Source organism: Panthera onca, chromosome B1 (assembly GCF_046562875.1).
Source record: "Panthera onca isolate mPanOnc1 chromosome B1, mPanOnc1 haplotype 2, whole genome shotgun sequence".
Lineage (NCBI taxonomy): Eukaryota > Metazoa > Chordata > Mammalia > Carnivora > Felidae > Panthera > Panthera onca.
The window spans coordinates 56,636,062-56,655,583 of record NC_138342.1 but is presented as its reverse complement, the minus strand read 5'-3'; the positions used below and the strand labels follow the sequence as shown (position 1 = coordinate 56,655,583).

The 19,522-nt window shown below is 36.0% G+C and overlaps 1 protein-coding gene and 1 long non-coding RNA gene across 13 annotated transcripts in view; one reads left to right on the top strand and one right to left on the bottom strand.

Annotated features, from left to right (window-relative positions):
- LOC144616175 (uncharacterized) overlaps window positions 1-19,522 on the top strand; it is a 164,328-nt gene that overhangs the window by 12,260 nt on the left and 132,546 nt on the right. For 11 of the 12 annotated variants that reach the window (XR_013555261.2, XR_013555259.2, XR_013555264.2 and 8 more), the window contains exon 2: window positions 16,636-16,789. This is a non-coding gene — a long non-coding RNA (uncharacterized LOC144616175). Of the gene's footprint in view, window positions 1-11,858; window positions 11,919-16,635; window positions 16,790-19,522 lie in introns of those variants that run through there. The other variant, XR_013555263.2, reaches the window with a different exon arrangement.
- LOC132692463 (uncharacterized) lies at window positions 13,163-18,796 on the bottom strand. Its single transcript, XM_060654928.3, has 4 exons — window positions 18,707-18,796; window positions 17,517-17,549; window positions 15,274-15,799; window positions 13,163-13,320 (listed from the first exon to the last, which is right to left on the bottom strand). The coding sequence occupies exons 1-3, from the start codon at window positions 18,758-18,760 to the stop codon at window positions 15,335-15,337; spliced, it is 552 nt and encodes a 183-aa protein (XP_060510911.1). The 5' UTR covers window positions 18,761-18,796; the 3' UTR covers window positions 13,163-13,320; window positions 15,274-15,334.

Below are 19,522 nucleotides of genomic sequence, written 5' to 3'. Positions count from 1 at the left end.
ATTAGGTGACAAATGAAGGTGAGAAAGAACAAGAAATCTCAGCTCTTATATATATTGCAGTAGATTTCTAGTGATGATAAAGGAAAGGCTAGTTAGAAGATAAAATAACTTGTGGGTTGATGTTCTTTAAACAGAAGATAGGAAAGTCGTTGTTGACAATTTTGCAATCTTTTTCTGCATGTTTTTTTTTCATTTCTGAGGTGCTTTGACCCATTCAATAATTGGTGTTTCCTGAGGAAACATGTCATACAATGAGTCACAATGTCTTTTTGTCTAATGAAATAACTTGGGGTTTGTGGTGCACTATTACCTATTGTCTCTTTATTTTAAAGAACAAGTGTAGCTGTTCTATTTCAAATAATTTTAATGGGTCATCTTTTGTTACATGTTACTATCACCATATTTCCTATTTTATCTAAGAGCTAACTACATTATGTGAGAAATAAAAAAAAATCATAACTTTAAAATTGAACTCTAACACAGTCTAGACACATTTTGCAGGAAAAAAAACAGAATTAGAATTAGAAGTCATTATTAAATAGATGTTACCAAATATCACATACAAGTATCTGGCCAGTTATGGACAGGGTATATCAAATATATTGCTTGACTGTTTTGACCACTGTGCTATATCTTGTTGGTTTCACATTTCTATTCTTCTTTCAGTTGAAATAATGAAATTGTATTACTGTTTTATACTTGGACATTTGTACGTATCTGGTCCTATATATTCTTTTTCCAATTTATACAGCAATGGCTTAATTTAGTAAATGTTTTTTTAAAGATGAGAAAAATGAATTCTTGGATTAAGATTTGATCTAGATTGGAAAATAGCAAGAAAAAAATCTAGTGGTGAAAGGAAAATAGTCAAGATTCATGCAGTTTTTCAATCTTAAATTTATTTTAATTTTCTGTGTCTGTAATTATGTCAATATATTTATATAAAAGATCCTTAAGTGGAAATTTTTTAGGGCATTTCCTTTTTCTAATGAAGAACTATAACAGTGGTCTGAGATTGTCTTTAAAAAAGTCACATTGGTACTTGCTATTACTAACTTGAGAAATTAAACAAAAATATGATGCCATGAAGTTTTTGATTATGTGGAAAATTATACAGAGAGAGTTTTACTTTGAGATGGATATCTATGGGAAAGGCACAGCTTTATATTTTTGATAAACCCAGGCTTTGAGAAATAATAATGTAATCTCTGGTTCTTGCAGATTGTTGTATAATAATGTAATAGCTATTATTTATTAAGCCTTTACCATATAGGATGTGGCAGGATAACTGAGTACTATTATTATCTTTGTTTTACAATGGATAATAATGGACCTATGTCTGCTCACTTCAAAGCCTAAATAATGGGTTAACCAATATTCCACATTGCCTCCCAAATCTCAATAACCCTCATAAACTTAACCAGCATCATATGTTATAGTATGCTGCAGAGATTAATCAAGTGCATATATAGTCAGGTTATTTTACTTCAAAGCACACTACAAACATTTATTTGCTGGATAATATTGGACGAGTTATTTTACCTCATTGTGCCTCAATTCCTTTATTTGTAAAATGTGAATATTTCTAATTTTTGTGTCATGGAATTTAGTTATTCACCTTTGTTCACCTACTTATTCAACACTTATTGAATACCCACTGGGTGTCAGACATAATGCTAGTTGTTAAAGTCACAGGATATTTAAAGGTTTACAGTTTTAAAAGTCTTTAAACACACTGAGCCTGGGTGGCTCAGTTAGTTAGGTGACCGACTTTGGCTCAGGTCATGATCTTGTAGTTTGTGAGTTTGAGCCCCCTTTGGGCTCTGTGTTGACAGCTCAGAGCCTGGAGCCTGCTTCGGATTCTGTGTCTCCTCCTTTCTCTATCCTGCCCCTGCTCATGCTCTGTGTCTCTCTGTCTCTCAATAGTAACTAAACTTTAAAAAAAAAAAAAAATCTTTTGGGAGTCATAGGTGGTATAGAAACAAAGAAGGACTACTTTGAGAGCTGATCTTAGTTTTAAATTACTGTACTTAATTTCATTTGCTTTGTTGCAATTCATTGTCTTAAAAATTTTAGTGACATAATTATGTGCAATAAAATGTATTACTGGTTTGCTAATCTTAGGCCCCGATTAATTACTGAACAATTATATGCGCAAATAGTGAAGATGATTCTATCTCCAAATTAACATGGAAAGTTCAATAAACCACTTTCTTGTCTGAGAATGATTCAGTTTGTCAAAAGATGAGTATCTCTTCTTTCTTGTTTTGATGCCAACATATTTATCAGCCAAATGTTTTGACTCCAGGTGTGGACTCCACTGTAATGGATCATTGGCTCTGAAGGACATAGTATGAACATTGGCAAAACTGAAAAACAATTTCCCAATGGGTTGTCATCAGCAAAAAATTAGAGCAACACAAGCCAACAGAAGCACACGTCTGTTAAGAAATAGAAATGGTCACTCCAGTTAATCTTCAATTAATTCATGGCTTTAAAACATTCGGAATGAAAACCTTCTAGAATAGTACCAAAAAAAGCTAAAGTTTCTGGCCATAGGAAGTTCAAGGTGACAGTGGAGTCACACTATTGTTAATGCAGAGCCTTATGTGACAGGCAGAAAATATTTTCCTGATATAATTAGATTTAGCAGAATTAAACTGTCATACAGCAATATATTTAAGTCCACTGTCCTGTTTTGCAGCTCTAGTAATAACTCTTTCTTTGAACGCCTTGGAAAGCATATGAACATGTTTTTTAAAGATTATTTAGAAGTAGATGATTTGGCTTCTGGATTAATAACACTTTAAATATGTATCATGCTTTTGAAATTACAGATTGCTTAAAATTTTTTTGTGGAAATATTTGTTGTGTAGGATTGGTTAGAATTTGTTGTGTGGCATTAATAACAGACTTTGCAGATTGAAGAAAAGCTGTAACTGAATTGTACAGCATAGATACTGCATCAGACCCAGACCAGAAAGTTTTGGAAGTTTATTACAGACTTTTCCCGAGCTTTCATTAGCCAAAGTTCAAAGAAAAATTCAATCAGCTAAAAAATTCACAATGTCCCTAAAATAAAACACAGTAATTGCTTGAGAAGTACTTTTCCTTCCTACTCAGTGCCTTGAGAAAGTTTCTCATTTATTTTCAAGCAGGAAGCATATTATTCTATAGTAAATGTGAAAGTTATCTTTACAGTTTAACCAGAATATCTCCAGCATTGAATGTAAATAAGTATACAATTGCTGTTTAATTTGAATTTTGCTGGATTGATAACTCCAATCATGTAACCAGATGAATTTAGTTCCCCTTACAAGATCTCTCTTGGGGAATATTCCTGGCTTCATCTTAATTTTCAAAATATATTTCCTTTTTCATATTTTACTTTTTAAAAATATGGTTGCATACAAGTTTTCTCTGTAAACTAGCTCCAATACTTAAAAAATTTTAACCTGTAATACATTTGTTAGTTAATAGATTATGTTCTATTTATTTTCTCATTTAATATGCCAAATAAGTTTAAGACCTAGTCAAGAAAAAATTAACATCCTGGTTTTTGAATACAGAAAGAGCCTCACAGAGGGGCAGAGTTATTACTAAGGCCATATCAGGCTTATTTAATAAGATTTATTTCTTTTTTGTTTGTTTTGTTTTCATAAAATGTATTCCTAAAAAGATTATTTATAGTCTACTTGTAAGAATTTGTTGCTTACAAAATAAGGACTCTAAAAATAAAATATATTGAAACATGATGAAAGTTATATATGTCATAGCCTAAAAGCTAGTGCAAATGCCTTACATAACAATTTCATATTTTGGGGGAAAAATGGTGTCTTGTTGACCCCTGCATCAGGCTGTGGGCTCTGTGCTGACAAGGGGATTCTCTGGCTCTATCTGCCCCTCCCCCACTCACTAGCATGTGCACTTGCAGGCTCTCACCCTCTCTCTCAAAATCAATGAAGAAACTCCAATCTCCTGCAGTTAAAAAGGCAGAAAAAATTTGAGGGGCACACTCAGGACTTAATTATTAGAACAGCAGAGGTCCAGAGAAGGTTGAACTCTCAACCGAGACAGATCTGTAATGTATAGCTCAGGGCCCTGATGAGGGGGAAATGGGACTCTGAGATATAGATTGACTTTTAGGTCTTTTGGTGTATCAGTTAACTTTTTCTGTGTAACAAACCACTGCAGAAACTTGAACGCTTAGCACAGCAACCGTTTAGTATTTCTTAAAAGTCTACGTGTTTATTTAGTAGTTTTCTTGATCTGGCTGGGCGTTATTGATCTTGTCTGGGTTTGCTTATGTGTCTCTGTTCAGCTGGTGAGTTGGGTGGGGGCTGGTGGGTCTAGGATGGCTCTGGCTAGCACAGCTCAGCTGTTTTCCACATGTCTCTCTTATCCCTCTAGTAGTCTGGGCATGTTCTCATAGTGAAGTGAGAAATTCAGAAGAAAAACAGAAATGTGTAAATTTTTTTTTCAGATCTCTGCCTTTCTCAAGTTTGGGTGATACAATGTTGTTCCAATGTCCAAAATATGCTAATGGTGAAGACTGAAGACAGTGCAAGAGCATACAACTGTTGGGCTTCTATAAAGGGACTTGTGAAAAATTGGGGCTGTTAATTCAAGAAACATACTTATGTCCCCAACTTTCTGCCTCAGTTTTTAATTTTAAAGAATCTAAAATTGGGGTTAGTCCACAATAGGGTTTCTCAATCTAGACACTTGATATTTTGGGCCAGGTAATTCTTTGTTGTGGAGGACTGTCTTGTGCATCCCTGGATTCTACCCAGTAGATGCCAGTAGTATTCTCCCAGTTATAATGGCTAAAAATGTTCTAGACATTGCCAAGTGTCCTCTCAGGGACAAAATCATTCCCAATAGACAACCGCTATTCTAGATGAAGAATAACTCCTGATTTCACCACTTAATTGACATATTCAGGTTTAGTTCTTTAACAGGTATTTTTGATTTTGCTTATGCTAAGTATTAGAGCTATATTGAGAGTGGATAGTGAGATGTGAAACTGGTGGAAGAAAGGCCTACTAGAAAGCTGTTACAGTTATCCAGATGGCCTAGGGCTGTGGCAATAAGACTACAGAGAAATGGACAGAGTCAAGAGATTTTGAAGGGGTGTATTCAACAGGTCTTTTTTTATGGAATATGGGTATTGGGAGGTGAAGTAGAGAACAGTGTCAAGGCTAATGCTTATGAATTAGATAAAATTATAGAAAGAAGTTGGTAATTCAGACAAGAGGGTTAAACTTGACTAAGACATATGCAGATACCTGGAAGGCTATTTCAGGACAGTAGAGGGATGTGAGCCAAGGCAACGAAAAGGAGAATGGGATTTATGTAGTTAACACTGAACCCAGGCTGGAGGATTTAACAGTAGTATGGGTAAATAGCAAAAACAGGGCTTGTAGGGAACCCTGAAAAGGTAACAACAGATGGAACTTCTGCCACGAAAAAAATGAGTAGGTGTTGTCAGGAATATTTCAACTGCAAGTGAGATGGGTTTGAGTTTATAGATCTGTTACATGGAGGATATTTGCAGTAGACCAAATGGAGAACTAGAGAGGAAAACTGGGGAAACTGTAGGATTTCAAGGCAGACTTGAGGGCCCCTTTGAGTTTGGAGGCCTCAAATTTTAGTGTTCTTTCTCTCTAAAGTTGTGCATTTTTCCAGAGCAGCACTGGGTAGATTTTGTATACATGCAGAGGAAGTAATTATTTCTATTAATCAAATATTGGGATTATATCTGATTTGTGAGTAACTAGAAAAAATAAAAAGAAAGTTGAAGATATTTGCAAGCTAGTGTTTAGATTGATGGACTATAAAAATCTAAGCTGGATATGAAAGAAAGTTGAAGAGGGGACTCTGGGAAGATGGCAAATGTCCAGGAACTGGAGAGTTTAAAAAGTTTAAAGAGTTGATATAGTGAGAATAATTGCGTACAATATCTGGGAGATGGGAAGTTTTGATCAAAGGTATTTTGATCAGGTATGTCTTGATATATGACTTTATAGGTGATGTATCAATGTGATGATAGGAAGGTCCAGGTTACTTGTACAACTGAAGGGAAGTAAGGATCATTCAAGATGAGGAGATTAAAAAAAAAGAAGTGATCAAAGAATGGAGCAATCTGGATTTTAATGGATGGTCAGTGTGAACTGTGACATTTCCCAGAACTGTAGTGGCAATGGGGTTGGTCCAAATTTCTTCAGAGAGTGAGAGCGGTGGCTAAGAGCTTAATTGATGGCAGTAATAAAGAAGTGAAGAAGGAGGAGTGGCTAAATGGCACAGGTTTCATTTAACTGGGAACAATTTTTTAGAAGAATGAAGAGTAATGGTCTCTGTGCTAGTTGGCGTATTTATTGAAGCAACAACCACCACCACCAAAATCCTAATGTCTAACAAAAATAAATATTTCTTTCATGTCATGTGTTGGCAACTGTTGGCAGAATGCTTCTGCAACTCCACTGTCCGTATCTTCCCATTCCAGGACCAGGTTGAAGAAAGTTTCTATTTAGGACATGCAGCTCTTGAGTATAAAGGAAAACAGAAAAAGAGCAGATGTGATGGGATTCCTGTTGTTAATTTGCCTACTGTGACTTGAGTTCACATTTCAGCAGCCAAAGCAGGTCATAGGGCCAAGCCTGACAATGAGATAGGGAGGTATATTACGCAGAGAAGGAGAGATGCCCTGCAAGCTTCATGGCAATGAGTGAAAATGTAAAACCCTGTTTTTATAAAGGGTGGAAGTAAATGATTAGGAACACTACTAGCACCATCTACCACAGTAGGGAGGTTGCAGCTAAGAGAATGATATATCTGCCTCATTTCCATGTGGTTGAAAGTTGAGGAAAAATCACTAGCTTCCACTTGAGAGAGTCTATTTATGTCTTGTAAAGAAGCAGTTTACCCATTGAGGATGATATTAGTTGTGGGTCTTTTGTGGATGGCCTTTATGATGTTGAGGTATGTTCCTTCTATCCCTACTTTGTTGAGGGTTTTTATCAAGCAGGGATACTGTATTTTGTCAAATGCTTTTTCTGCATCTATTGAGAGGATCATATGGTTCTTAACCTTTCTTTTATCAATATAATGTATTACACTGTTTGATTTGTGAATATTGAACCACCCTTGCAGCCCAGGAATAAATCCCACTTGATCGTGGTGAATAATTCTTTTAATGTACTGTTGAATTTGATTTCCTGTTATCCATTAATTAATGAATGGATACAGAAGATGTGGTATGTGTGTGTATATATAAAATGGAAAACTTATATATATAAATATATCAAATGGAATATTACTCAGCCATCAAAAAGAATGAAACCTTGCCATTTACAATGATGTAGACGGAGCTAGAGTGTATTATGCTAAGCAAAATAAGCCAGTCAGAGAAAGACATCTACCATATACTTTTACTCATATGTGGAATTTAAGAACCAAACAGATGAACATAAGGGAAGGGAGGAAAAAAAAAATAGGGGGAAATAAACCATAAAAGCCTCTTAACTGTAGAGAAAAAACAGGGCTGCTGTAGGGGAGGTGGTAGGGGATGGCTAAATGTGAGGAGCACTAGGTGTTATATACAAGTTATGAATCACTAAATTCTTCTCCTGAAATCAAAATTATACTGTATGTTAACTAACTAGAATTTAAATACAAACTTAAAAAAAAATCAGGTTTCTTCCTAGAAAGCCTAATTCCTTCTGCTTTCTCTGAGATGCAATTTTACTGATTATCACCTTTTAAAATTAAACATTAAATTTCTCATTTTCAACTGGACATAATTCCTAATTCATCTTCCCTAATACAAAATTATGCTCTTGACTGGATTACTTTTTCAAGCCATCAGCTTATCTCTTTTGGTCTTCTTTTTTGTTTTAAAATATGAAATTTATTGTCAAATTGGTTTCCATTCAACACCCAGTGCTCATCCCAACAGGTGCCCTCCTCAATGCCCATCACACACTTTCCCCTCCATCCCACCCCCCATCAAGTCTCAGTTTATTCTCAGTTTTTAAGAGTCTCTTATGGTTTGCCTCCTTCCATCTCTGTAACTTTTTTTTCCCCTTCCCCTCCCCCATGGTCTTCTGTTAAGTTTCTCAGGATCCACATAAGAGTGAAAACTTATGGTATCTGTCCTTCTCCATATGACTTATTTCACTTAGCATAACACTCTCCAGTTCCATCCACGTTGCTACAGAAGGCCATATTTCATTCTTTCTCATTGCCAAGTAGTATTCCATTGTATATATAAACCAAAACTTCTTTATCCATTCATCAGTTGATGGACATTTAGTCTCTTTCCATAATTTGGTTATTGTTGAAAGTGCTGCTATAAACATTGGGGTACAAGTGCCCCTATGCATCAGCACTCCTGTATCCCTTGGGTAAATTCCTAGCAGTGTTATTCCTGGGTCACGGGGTAGATATATTTTTAATTTTTTGAGGAACCTCCACACTGTTTTCCAGAGTGGCTGCACCAGTTTGCAATCCCACCAAGAATGCAAGAGGATTCCCATTTCTCCACATCCTCTCCAGCATCTATAGTCCCCTGATTTGTTCATTTTAGCTGCTCTGACTGGTGTGAGGTCATATCTCAGTGTGGTTTTGATTTGTATTCCCTTGATGAGGAGTGACCTTGAGCATCTTTTCATGTGCCTGTTGGCCGTCTGGATGTCTTCTTTAGAAAAGTGTCTATTCACGTCTTCTGCCCATTTTTTCACTGGATTATTTGTTTTTCGGGTGTGGAGTTTGGTGAGTTCTTTATAGATTTTGGATACAAGCCCTTTACCTGATATGTCATTTGCAAATATCTTTTCCCATTCCGTCGGTTGCCTTTTAGTTTTGTTGATTGTTTCCTTTGCAGTGCAGAAGCTTTTTATCTTCATGAGGTCCAGATAGTTCATTTTTGCATTTAATTCCCTTGCCTTTGGAGATGTGTTGAGTAAGAAATTGCTGCAGCTGCGGTCAGAGAGGTTTTTTTCCTGCTTTCTCCTCTAGGGTTTTGATGGTTTCCTGTCTTACATTCAGGTCCTTCATCCATTTTGAGTTTATTTTTGTGAATGGTGTAAGAAGGTGGTCTAGTTTCATTCTTCTGCATGTAGCTGTCCAGTTCTCCCAGCACCATTTGTTAAAGAGACTGTCTTTTTTCCATTGGATATTCTTTCCTGCTTTGTCGAAGATTAGTTGGCCATACATTTGCGGGTCCAATTCTGGAGTCTCTATTCTATTCCATTGGTCTATGTGTCTGTTTTTGTGCCAATACCATGCTGTCTTGATGATTACAGCTTTGTAGTAGAGACTCAAGTCTGGGATTGTGATGCCTCCCGCTTTAGTCTTCTTCAATATTACTTTGGCTATTCGGGGTCTTTTGTGGTTCCATACAAATTTTAGGATTGCTTGTTCTAGCTTCGAGAGGAATACTGGTGCACTTTTGACTGGGATTGCATTGAATGTGTAGATTGCTTTGGGTAGTATTGACATTTTGACAATATTTATTCTTCCAATTCATGAACATGGAATGCTTTTCCATTTCTTTGTATCTTGTTCAATTTCCTTCATTAGCTTTCTATAGTTTTCAGCATACAGATCTTTTACATCTTCTAGACTCATTCTATGAAGCCAGCATTACTTCGATTCCCAAACCAGACAGAGACACAGCAAAAAAAGAGAAGTACAGGCCAATATCCCTGATGAATATGGATGCATAAATTCTCAACAAGATTCTAGCAAATCGAATTCAACAGCATATAAAAAGAATTATTCACCATGATCAAGTGGGACTCATTCCTGGGCTGCAGGGCTGCTTCAATATTCGCAAATCAATCAATGTGATAATCACATTAATAAAAGAAAAGATAAGAACCATATGATCCTGTCAATCGATGCAGAAAAAGCATTTGACAAAATTCAGCATCCTTTCTTAATGAAAACCCTTGAGAAAGTCGGGATAGAAGGAGCATACTTAAACATCTAAAAGCCATTTATGAAAAGCCCATAGCTAATATCATCCTCAATGGGAAAAACTGAGAGCTTTCTCCCTGAGATCAAGAACACGACAGGTATGTCTACTCTCACTGCTGTTGTTTAACATAGTGTTGGAAGTTCTAGCACCAGCAATCAGACAACAAAAGGAAATCAAAGGCATCGAAATTGGCAAAGATGAAGTCAAGCTTTCACTTTTTGCAGATGACATGATACTCTACATGGAAAACCTGATAGACTCCACCAAAAGTCTGCTAGAATTGATACATGAATTCAGCAAGGTCGCAGGATACAAAATTAATGTACAGAAATCAGCTGCATTCTTATGCACTAATAATGAAGCAACTAAAAGACAAAGAAACTGATCCCATTCACAATTGCACCAAGAATCATAAAATACCTAGGAATAAACCTAACCAAAGATATAAACGATCTGTATGCTGAAAACTATAGAAAGCTTATGGTCATCTTTTTTTTTTTTTAATTATTGATTTAATTTGAGAGAGAGAGAACCAGTGGGGAAGGGGTAGAGAGAGAGAGGTGGACAGGAGATCAAAGTGGGCTCTGCACTGACAGCAGAGAGCCCAATATGGGGCTGGAACCATGAACCATGAGGTCATGACCTGAGTCAAAGTTGGACGCTTAACCGACTGAACCAACCAGGCATTCCTCTTTTGGTCTTTTTAATGCAAAGCCTCTTTTATTGCTTACTCAGTTTTTACCTCTTTTTATAATTTGGACAACATTGAGACTCATTTCTAAACAATTTGTTGTTCATGTACTCCCTATACTTCTCTTTTTTTCTTCTTCTCTGCCTTTTAAGAAGTATTTAGGGTTGCCTGAGTGGCTCACTTGGTTGAGCATTGGACTCTTGATTTTGGCTTGGGTCATGACCCCAGGGTCATGGGATCAAGCCCTGCATTGGACTCTACTGGGCATCGAGCCTGCTTAGAATTCTCTCTCTGGCCCTCTCCCACCTCTCTCTCTCTCTCATGAGCGTGTGTATGTGCTCTCTCACTCTCTAAAATAATAAAAAAAAGTGTTTAAATATTTTTCTACTCTTGGCTTTTATGAGAAATTTTTTTAGTTCTCTCACCCCTGATTTCTCCTTTTCTGTCGACTGTCCTTGCTTTTCTTCCTTCTGGTCTAAATATGGGTTTCTCTTATGATTATGCCTTTATGGCTCCTCCTCCTCCTTTTTTTTCTCTCTCTCTAGTTCTGCACCCCCTCAAGTCTCCTCCTCCTCCTCCTCCTCCTCCTTTATCTCCTGTTGCTTTCATTGTATAATAAATATATAGAAAAACTTGTGATTAAAAAGACGTGTGCTCTAAACTATTGCCGATAATAAAGACACTATGAATTACATTAATGTGGAGTTTGCACAGTCCTAGTTGAATGAAACTTTTCCTTATAAGACTGTAGGACACGTAGAACACAAAGCTGACTGGCCCATCACTATAGATTCCTTATTTCTTCATTCCATAGTTCCTAGACATTTTTGGCAGAAGTGAAGAGCATGGGCTAGAGTACTTAGGTTTGAATGCCTGCTCTTCATTTAGCTACTATTTGCCCTTGGGTATTTGATTAACCTCCATGTCCCTCAGTTTCCCTATCCCTAGAGTGTCAATATTATTTTCCTATAGGGTTATGGTTTTTGTACATCAAGCTCTTAGGGTTTGGCACATGTAAGAAATCAAATGTTATTATTTTTTATAAGCTATATTTTCTATAGATATCTTTTTTATAGCAATCTTCTGTGGTAAAATCTTTACTGATTCTCTCTTCTTTAGAATTAATCTGAAATCCTAATCTGATAATATGATGATCACTTTCCATTATAATATCTATTTTTCTAGTAGGTCCTATATTCATGGCCAATTTCTGTTTGGTGGGATTAGGAGCAACCTGACAGTGTGGTATGTATCTTACCCATTTTTGTATTCCTAGAATGGCAGGCCTGGCATATTCTGTTCACTTAGTAAATATTTGGAGGGCATGGATATGAATGCTATTTTCTCTCTTACCTCCATGCATTTGCTGTGTTTTTATCAGTGGTGAAGCTACTACATTTTTTTCTGCCACTTGAAATCATTCCTTTGCTTTTCATTTCTTCATGAAACTTAAAAAGAAATCTCCTCAGTGAAATTCCATAAAACATTTTGGGGATCATTTCTTTATGGCCCTCATCATAGTTATGTACAGTCTTGGCCTTTACTTTCTACTCCTTCAGGACTGGATTGCATCTCCTTAGCTAGTGAGTCACTTTCAACCTTTCAATACCAAGATTTTGAGATTTTTTGTGTCTCTTATAATAACTTATCTATTGTAGGTTTTCTATAAGTATTTGCTCTTCCTGAAGGGGAATAAATATCTCCTCCCCTGTTTGCTCATCATTGTTTGTACTTTTGCATATAATGTTTACTACCGATTCCTTATACAGTTTAGAGTTAATTGCCTTATTTCTATCTTTGCCTCTTGAACCTTTGAGGAGTAAGTGATTGAGTTACTTATATTTGTGTTCTTTTGTTCCCTGACCTAGATATAGGTAAATTTTACTAAATCACTTGAATGAATTAATTTGTCAACTAGAAATTGATCTAATATATTTTTGGGTGAAATGATTCACGGAGGGGTTCCTGGGTGGCTTAGTGGGCTCAGCGTCTAACTCTTGGTTTCAGTTCAGTTCATCATCTCACAGTTTATAGTTTGAGCCCCGTGTCGGGCTCTGAGCTGACAGCGTGGAGCCTGCTTGGGAGTCTCTCTTTCCCTCTCTCTCTCTGTTCCTCCCCTGCTCATGCTCTCTCTCTCTCTCTCTCTCTCTAAAGAAAAGAAAAGAAAAGAAAAGAAAAGAAAAGAAAAGAAAAGATTCATGGAATGGTACAAAGTGTTAGTTGAACAATCTCTGGAGAAAATTCCTCTTTAGATGAAGGGATAGTGTTTCAGATATTCAGAAAAAGAATATCTGTAGATCTGTAGAAAATTAACTTATTCTTTCTATGTTTTTTGAATCTTTTTTGCCTATGAAATATTTACATTTTTTTCTAGACACATGCTTTGTGTGTTATGGGTCCATCTGAAAGAGTGGAAGTGCCGGTAATACTTTTGTCACTCAACTGAGAAATAAAGAGGAGACCAAGACACATGTGGTCAAATGCATACATATAATTATCTTTGGAAATGTGTACAGTATAGCAAGACTAAAGAAGAAGTAGTAAGAACCCACATCCATTTGTTTTTGTTTCTTTTCTTGTATTTTTGTTAAAATTGAAACGGTGAGAGAGGGTGATCACAATATATCAATATTCAGTTTTTCAGGATCTGTAAAAACAAAACAAAATACCATGAGCCATTAATTAAAAGTACACAAGCTCTTTCTTCTCCAATTTTTTAAAGTTTTTATTTAAATTCCAGTTATTTAACATATAGTATAGTATTAGCTTCAGGTGTACAATATAGTGACTCAACAATTCCATACAACGTCCAGGCTCATCACAAGTGCACTCCTTAATCCTCATCACCTATTTCACCTATCACCTTTCCTCTGGTAACCATCAGTTTGATCTCTATAGTTATGACTATTTCTTGTTTGCCTCTCTGTCTCTCCCCTGTCTTTGTCTTTTGTCCACGTATGAATGAAATCATGTGGCATTTGACTTTCTTTGACTGACTAATTTCACTTCGTGTAATACTGTCTAGCTCCATCCAGTTGTTTTAAAATAACTGAATGCTGGGAAGAACGTTAGAAGCTGGAACTTCAGAGTTAAATGGATATGAGTTTGAAGACTAATCTGCCATTTATACCTTGCGGTCTTTGGAAAGTCTCATAAATTCTCATAGCTTCAGTTTCCTCATCTCTAAAAAGCAGACAATGATATTAGCTTTACAGGGTTGCTATGAGTATTAAATGGGAATCAATACAAAGACTTTTTAGTGCAGTAACAGCCCTGGAACTATTCTAAGTGTTCTACAGTTGGTATCCATGATTATTATTTTTGTCACATAATAGGGATAATTCTCATTTCTATTTGTAATTAGGAGCACCTATATTCAGAAATAGGAGCAATATGTGATATTCTCCAATATCTTCAATATTTGTTAAGGATCATGTTATATCATGATGTGTATGTTTCAGTCAATATAGCAAGAGAGCTTTTCTATGGGTTGTGATTTAGTTTATATTTCTGTTCTCAAGGCTAATTGTAATATTTGCTAAAATATTTCATATATATATATTTTGTGTGCCTTATTAGAGTTGGTAGGTCCTGAAAGAAGGAGGGAGCATTCCTTTATGTCAAGTACACACTTTGTGGGGTTTAATAAACTTTTTTTTTTTTTTTTCGAGACAGAGAGAGACAGAGCATGAGCTGGGGAGGGGCAGAGAGAGAGGGAGACACAGAATCTGAAGGAGACTCCAGGCTCTGAGCTGTCAGCACAGAGCCTGACGCAGGGCTCGAACTCACGGACTATGAGATCATGACCTGAGCTGAAGTCAGACGCTTCACCAATTGAACCACCCAGGCGCCCCAGATTTAATAAACTTTGAAGTATACACTAACTTTTATTTACAAAAGCCCTAATTATAAGTGATTATTTCAGGGAAATAAAACACATTTTAGCACTGGAAACAGAAGGTCAAAATACATATTAGTGATCTTTCAAAATCTTTCTTTCTTTTGTAGGAATCCACTAGCATTGCGTTTACAGATATAACCTATCAACTCAAGGAAACCAAATTTAGTTTTTGAAATAAAAAAGTATTAAGAGTTTTTAATCCATATGGCAGAGTTAAAAACTAGTTTTCTTTTGTTTTTAAATATGAAATTCATTATCAAATTGGTTTCCATACAACACCCAGTGCTCATCCCAACAGGTGCCCTCCTCAATACCCATCACCCACCCACCCCTCCCTCCCACCCCCCATAAACCCTCAGTTTGTTCTTAGTTTTTAGGAGTCTCTTATGTTTTGGCTCCCTCTCTCTCTAACCATTTTTTTTTCCTTCCCCTCCCCCATGGTCTTCTGTTAAGTTTCTCAGGATCCACGTAGGAGTGAAAACATATGGAATCTGTCCTTCTCTGTATGACTTATTTCACTTTGCATAACACTTTCCAGTTCCATCCACGTTGCCACAAAAGGCCATATTTCATTCTTTCTCATTGCCATGTCGTTTTCTTTTTATTTCTTTTGATGTGGGAAAAACCCACCTGCCCTTATTTAGACACATCGTAAAGTTACTCATTTAGTTAGAAAACATTTTGGAAAGTATTGTTTACCTTGATTTGCCTTGGTCTCCTTGTGGTTTGGTACGTTTGTAATCTTGGACTGTTGTGGAATTTACTGAATTACTTGTTGCTGGTTGACAGTAGTAGGGTTAGCTGCTGGGGCAGTGGTAGTGCCAGCCACAGGGGCATTGGTGATGTCTTCAGGTTGGGGGGTGTTGGGAGCCGTGGTGGTGGATGTCACGCCTGCAGTTTTTCCCGCAGAAACAGTGGCAGTGGTGGTGTTGGCAGCAGCAGTGGCGGTGGTATAAATTAGGATTGGGGCAGCACTAGAAGGGGCTGATGGTGCTTGAGGATTTACAGTGTTCTCAGGTGGTGATATAGGTCTGGGTGGTGGACCAGGTGGGCTTTGGTGATGGTGGGGGTAGTGAGGGGGATGGCGACCTCTGTGGGGTTCATGACGACCGTGGTGACCATATGGACTTCCAGGAGCTGTTTCAGATTTTGCAAAATATCCTCTTGACAGCTTAGAACTTAATTGTTTAAGTAGTTTTAAATGCTCTTCGGAACTTTCACTAAACTTAAGAGAGAATATGAAACACAATTGTTTTATAAACAGGTGAGATGCATAAACCTGAACTCAGGCTTTAAAAATATGTCTATATTATCACTGAAATTTGGGTAAATATTCTAACTTCATTCCTTAAGTAATTTGATTGGTGTTCCTACCAAGTAGAGGGTTTTGAGTTATGACGTTTTGTGAAATATAAAATAAACTGTATCTCTGCTATTCTTAAAGCCTGGTAGTTTATTATAGATTTTCCCAACATGTGATCCATTATAGCCAAAATGTTGAAAAAATTTTGGTGGTCAAATGACTGTGGAAAAGATTTGGGTAAACACATTTCTTTACTATAGGATTTATTAGAGTTATTAATATAATATGCTATGAATATTTAGCATATCCAAGGGATATGTAATATTTCCCAAACTTACTTTATCATGGAAGTGTGTGTATGTGTGTGTGTGTGTGTATCATTTATTCATACTAGTGTTTTAGTGTTTCATGGAGACCCTTTTGGGACATGCTGTTCTGATTTTTATCCTAGAAAATAACATAATGCACTTTATTGCTCTGAATAGAGAATAAAAGGAAACTATGGAAGCTTTGCATTGCTCTGTGTTCATAGACCCCAAATGTGAGATTGATAGAGCATTCCATGAGTTCACTCACTTGCACAGAATTGCAGACATTAAGAGTTGGAAGTACCTTAGATCACGCAGTGCATACCTACCCAGTGAAAACCTCATTATAGCAAGGCCAGGGACAAATTTAATTGTCTTTAGTTACATGGGCTTTTAACCTGATATTCCCTTCAGACTTCCATTTAAACCCTTCTCATTTTGTCTTCACAGGCAGAAGTTGATTCTTGGGATTCTAAATATGACACTCCTCATGCCTCTTCATGAAACATTAGTTGCCAAAGTGAATAAATTCTAAGAAATAGTTGGGCACTTGACTTTATGATGAAGGAGAAATAAGTTGCCAAAATTATCATAAACTTTCAAGGTAGGTCTAGAATTTTTTTCTAAATATCAGCACAATTTGTGTCACTAAACCTAGACATTGTTTATTCCACTGTTTGTCCTGCATTAGAAGCAGGAGAATGTTTTGGATTTTAAGGATTCATTTAGGGTACTTGTCCTAGAAGGGGCAAAAGGGAGAGCAGGGGATGTAACGGGATGATGTGACAGTATTTTCAGGTAACACACCCTGCCATGCAGCCCACTTCCACTGGGACACAAAATGGGGATTATGAGAATTTAAAAAAATGGCAGAGAGTGGAAACAGGGATTTGTGATTTGGAAAAGTCTTTCCAGTTGATTCTGAATTTTTTTTCCCCATGAAAAACCATTGTTTTTGAGGAAAAAAACCTAGGTTTTTGCATTTTTAGGATCATAGGAAATGTTCCCTACTAAAAAAAAAATTAATATTTATAAAGAGAAAGACATTTACATTGAACAAACAAATGTAGATAGGTTTTGGTACTGAAGTCTAGGTGAACTTTGCTTTTTATGTGCTAAGTTGTTCTGCTTCCACTGCAGATTTATATGTATCAAAGAGGCAGGCAACTGGAGGCAAGGTTTCGGTGTTCACAGAACTATTTCTGCTGAAGGACTCTCTTAGGTTGGGAATAAAAGAAAATATTTGCACCTTATCAACTCTTCAGACATAACTGACTTTTGATTATGAATGAAAATATAAAAAGATAACTAGCAATATAAACAAAACTTACCCTGAAGCTTTTCCGCTTATGTGCACCAGCTGGCTAAATGGAAATAGAGAATACAAATGTATATAAAAAAAATTAGACCCAGAGCATATATGGTATTTCAAGAATACTGATTGTAAGTTGTTTGAGGGTAATATGTGGTTGGGTTAGGTGGATAGAATGGAGTACAGTTTTAGAATTTTGAGTGTCATTGTTAAATGTGAGTGACCTTGTAATAGTTTAGAGCACACAGTTCATAGGATAAGGACAATCAGTTTTTCTGGAGGTCTTTAGGCAGAAGTGCTCCTTCCCTCTACATTCTCATGGATTGTTGCCAACCAGTCTGTAGTTTACAGGTAGTGCAAGATTTGGCTCCTTTCATCATAATAGCTACCGTTTACTCAGGTGCCAAGCCTGGGGACCACTACAGTATCTTTATAAACTTGACATAAGGAAAAATCAGCCTGTCTTTTTGGGAGAGAAAGTGGGTGATCCAAAGAGCTCTGGAATAAGGTTTTTCACTGGATGGAAATTCCTCGCTGTTACATTTTAGCATGGAACAACAGGGAAGAGGCACTGTGTTAGCAGTGCCCGTAAGACATTGGTTGTTCATGAAATGATACTGGATTAGGTTTGCAGCAATAAGCCTTAGACAGTGTAACCTACCCTTTAGATAATGTAATGTAGGTGCAAGCTTACTGTAAACAAACCTAAAACTGTTAAGGGGATAGCAAGCACTTGCTTTTGATTGGAGTTATATATCATGTCTAGAATTTCGTAATTTTTTTTTATCCATGTGAAATCCCTTATATGGTTAGAAATGTATTTTATAGTGTTCCCTATAATCAGATTTCTTCTTCAGACATCCTTCTTTTTGAGGTGCTTACCAAAGACTAAATGTTATTCAGGAATGCTATTGCAGAAGTGGAATCAGAATACATAATTTAAAATCATAACACTACAATATCCTACTTACACATGTTGGCAATTCTAAAGACTAAAAATGTGTGGAAAAAAATAAAAATGTTGATTGAATCTGAAGGTCAACAAAAAGGTTACAAAGAAAGTTAAATTAAGATCTTAGGCAAAAATAAAATTAAACAAGGTTTGTGTGGATTAAAGTTAGGTTAACATAAAACAATGAACTGAATGTACACCTTATGATTAAGAACTAAATAAGGAAATTAACACAGGTGAGGATATGTGATATTTACCGAGAAGCAAGCAGTGACAATCAAGATGGCACCGATCCAAATGAGAGCCTTCATTTTGTCTTAGGGTCTTCTAGAAGCAGGCAGCAAAAGGTGATGCTTTATTGGTAGAAGAATAAAAAAATATCATTTTGTTTTTGCTAAATTTTAACCAAAGGAAAAACATTTATATATGTCAAAGCATGTCTATGGCATATGTTATATATACGGTATAATAAAAAATTATCAAATTTATAAGAAGAATAGTCCAACAAATATGTGCAAAGTTTACGAATAAGGAATTACCATGGCAATACCAATATAGATAAAAATGTAGACAGAAGTTAACCCTTGTCTTACTGTCAAGAAAACATAGAGAACTTATTTTTTGAGCTACTATTTTATAATTACTGAAGAGTTATTTGAGAACCTAAAACCAAATTATGATCAAGACGGTGAAGTTGATATCTTTGCACACAGCCATTGGTTCTATTAACTGAGATAATTTTTTTGAAAAACAGTATGGAAATATGCAAAAGATGAAAATGTTTGTATCTTTAACCTAAATAATCTGTCTTCAGAATGATCTTTAGTAAATTAACCAATAGGAAAAAATTTAAATCATTTTAATGTTACTTATGGGTAAGAAAACTTGGATACTGATAATCATGAAGACTTTATAGAAATTTAAAAAATGCTTGTTATAATAAGTGAAAAGTTTAACTACCATACTGTATGTAAATTATTCAAATAACACAAGTGAAAAGGTTAAATAGCACACTGTATAAATTATTCAAATGGATAAGAGAGGAAATGTAAATGAAGGATAAAATAAGTGTG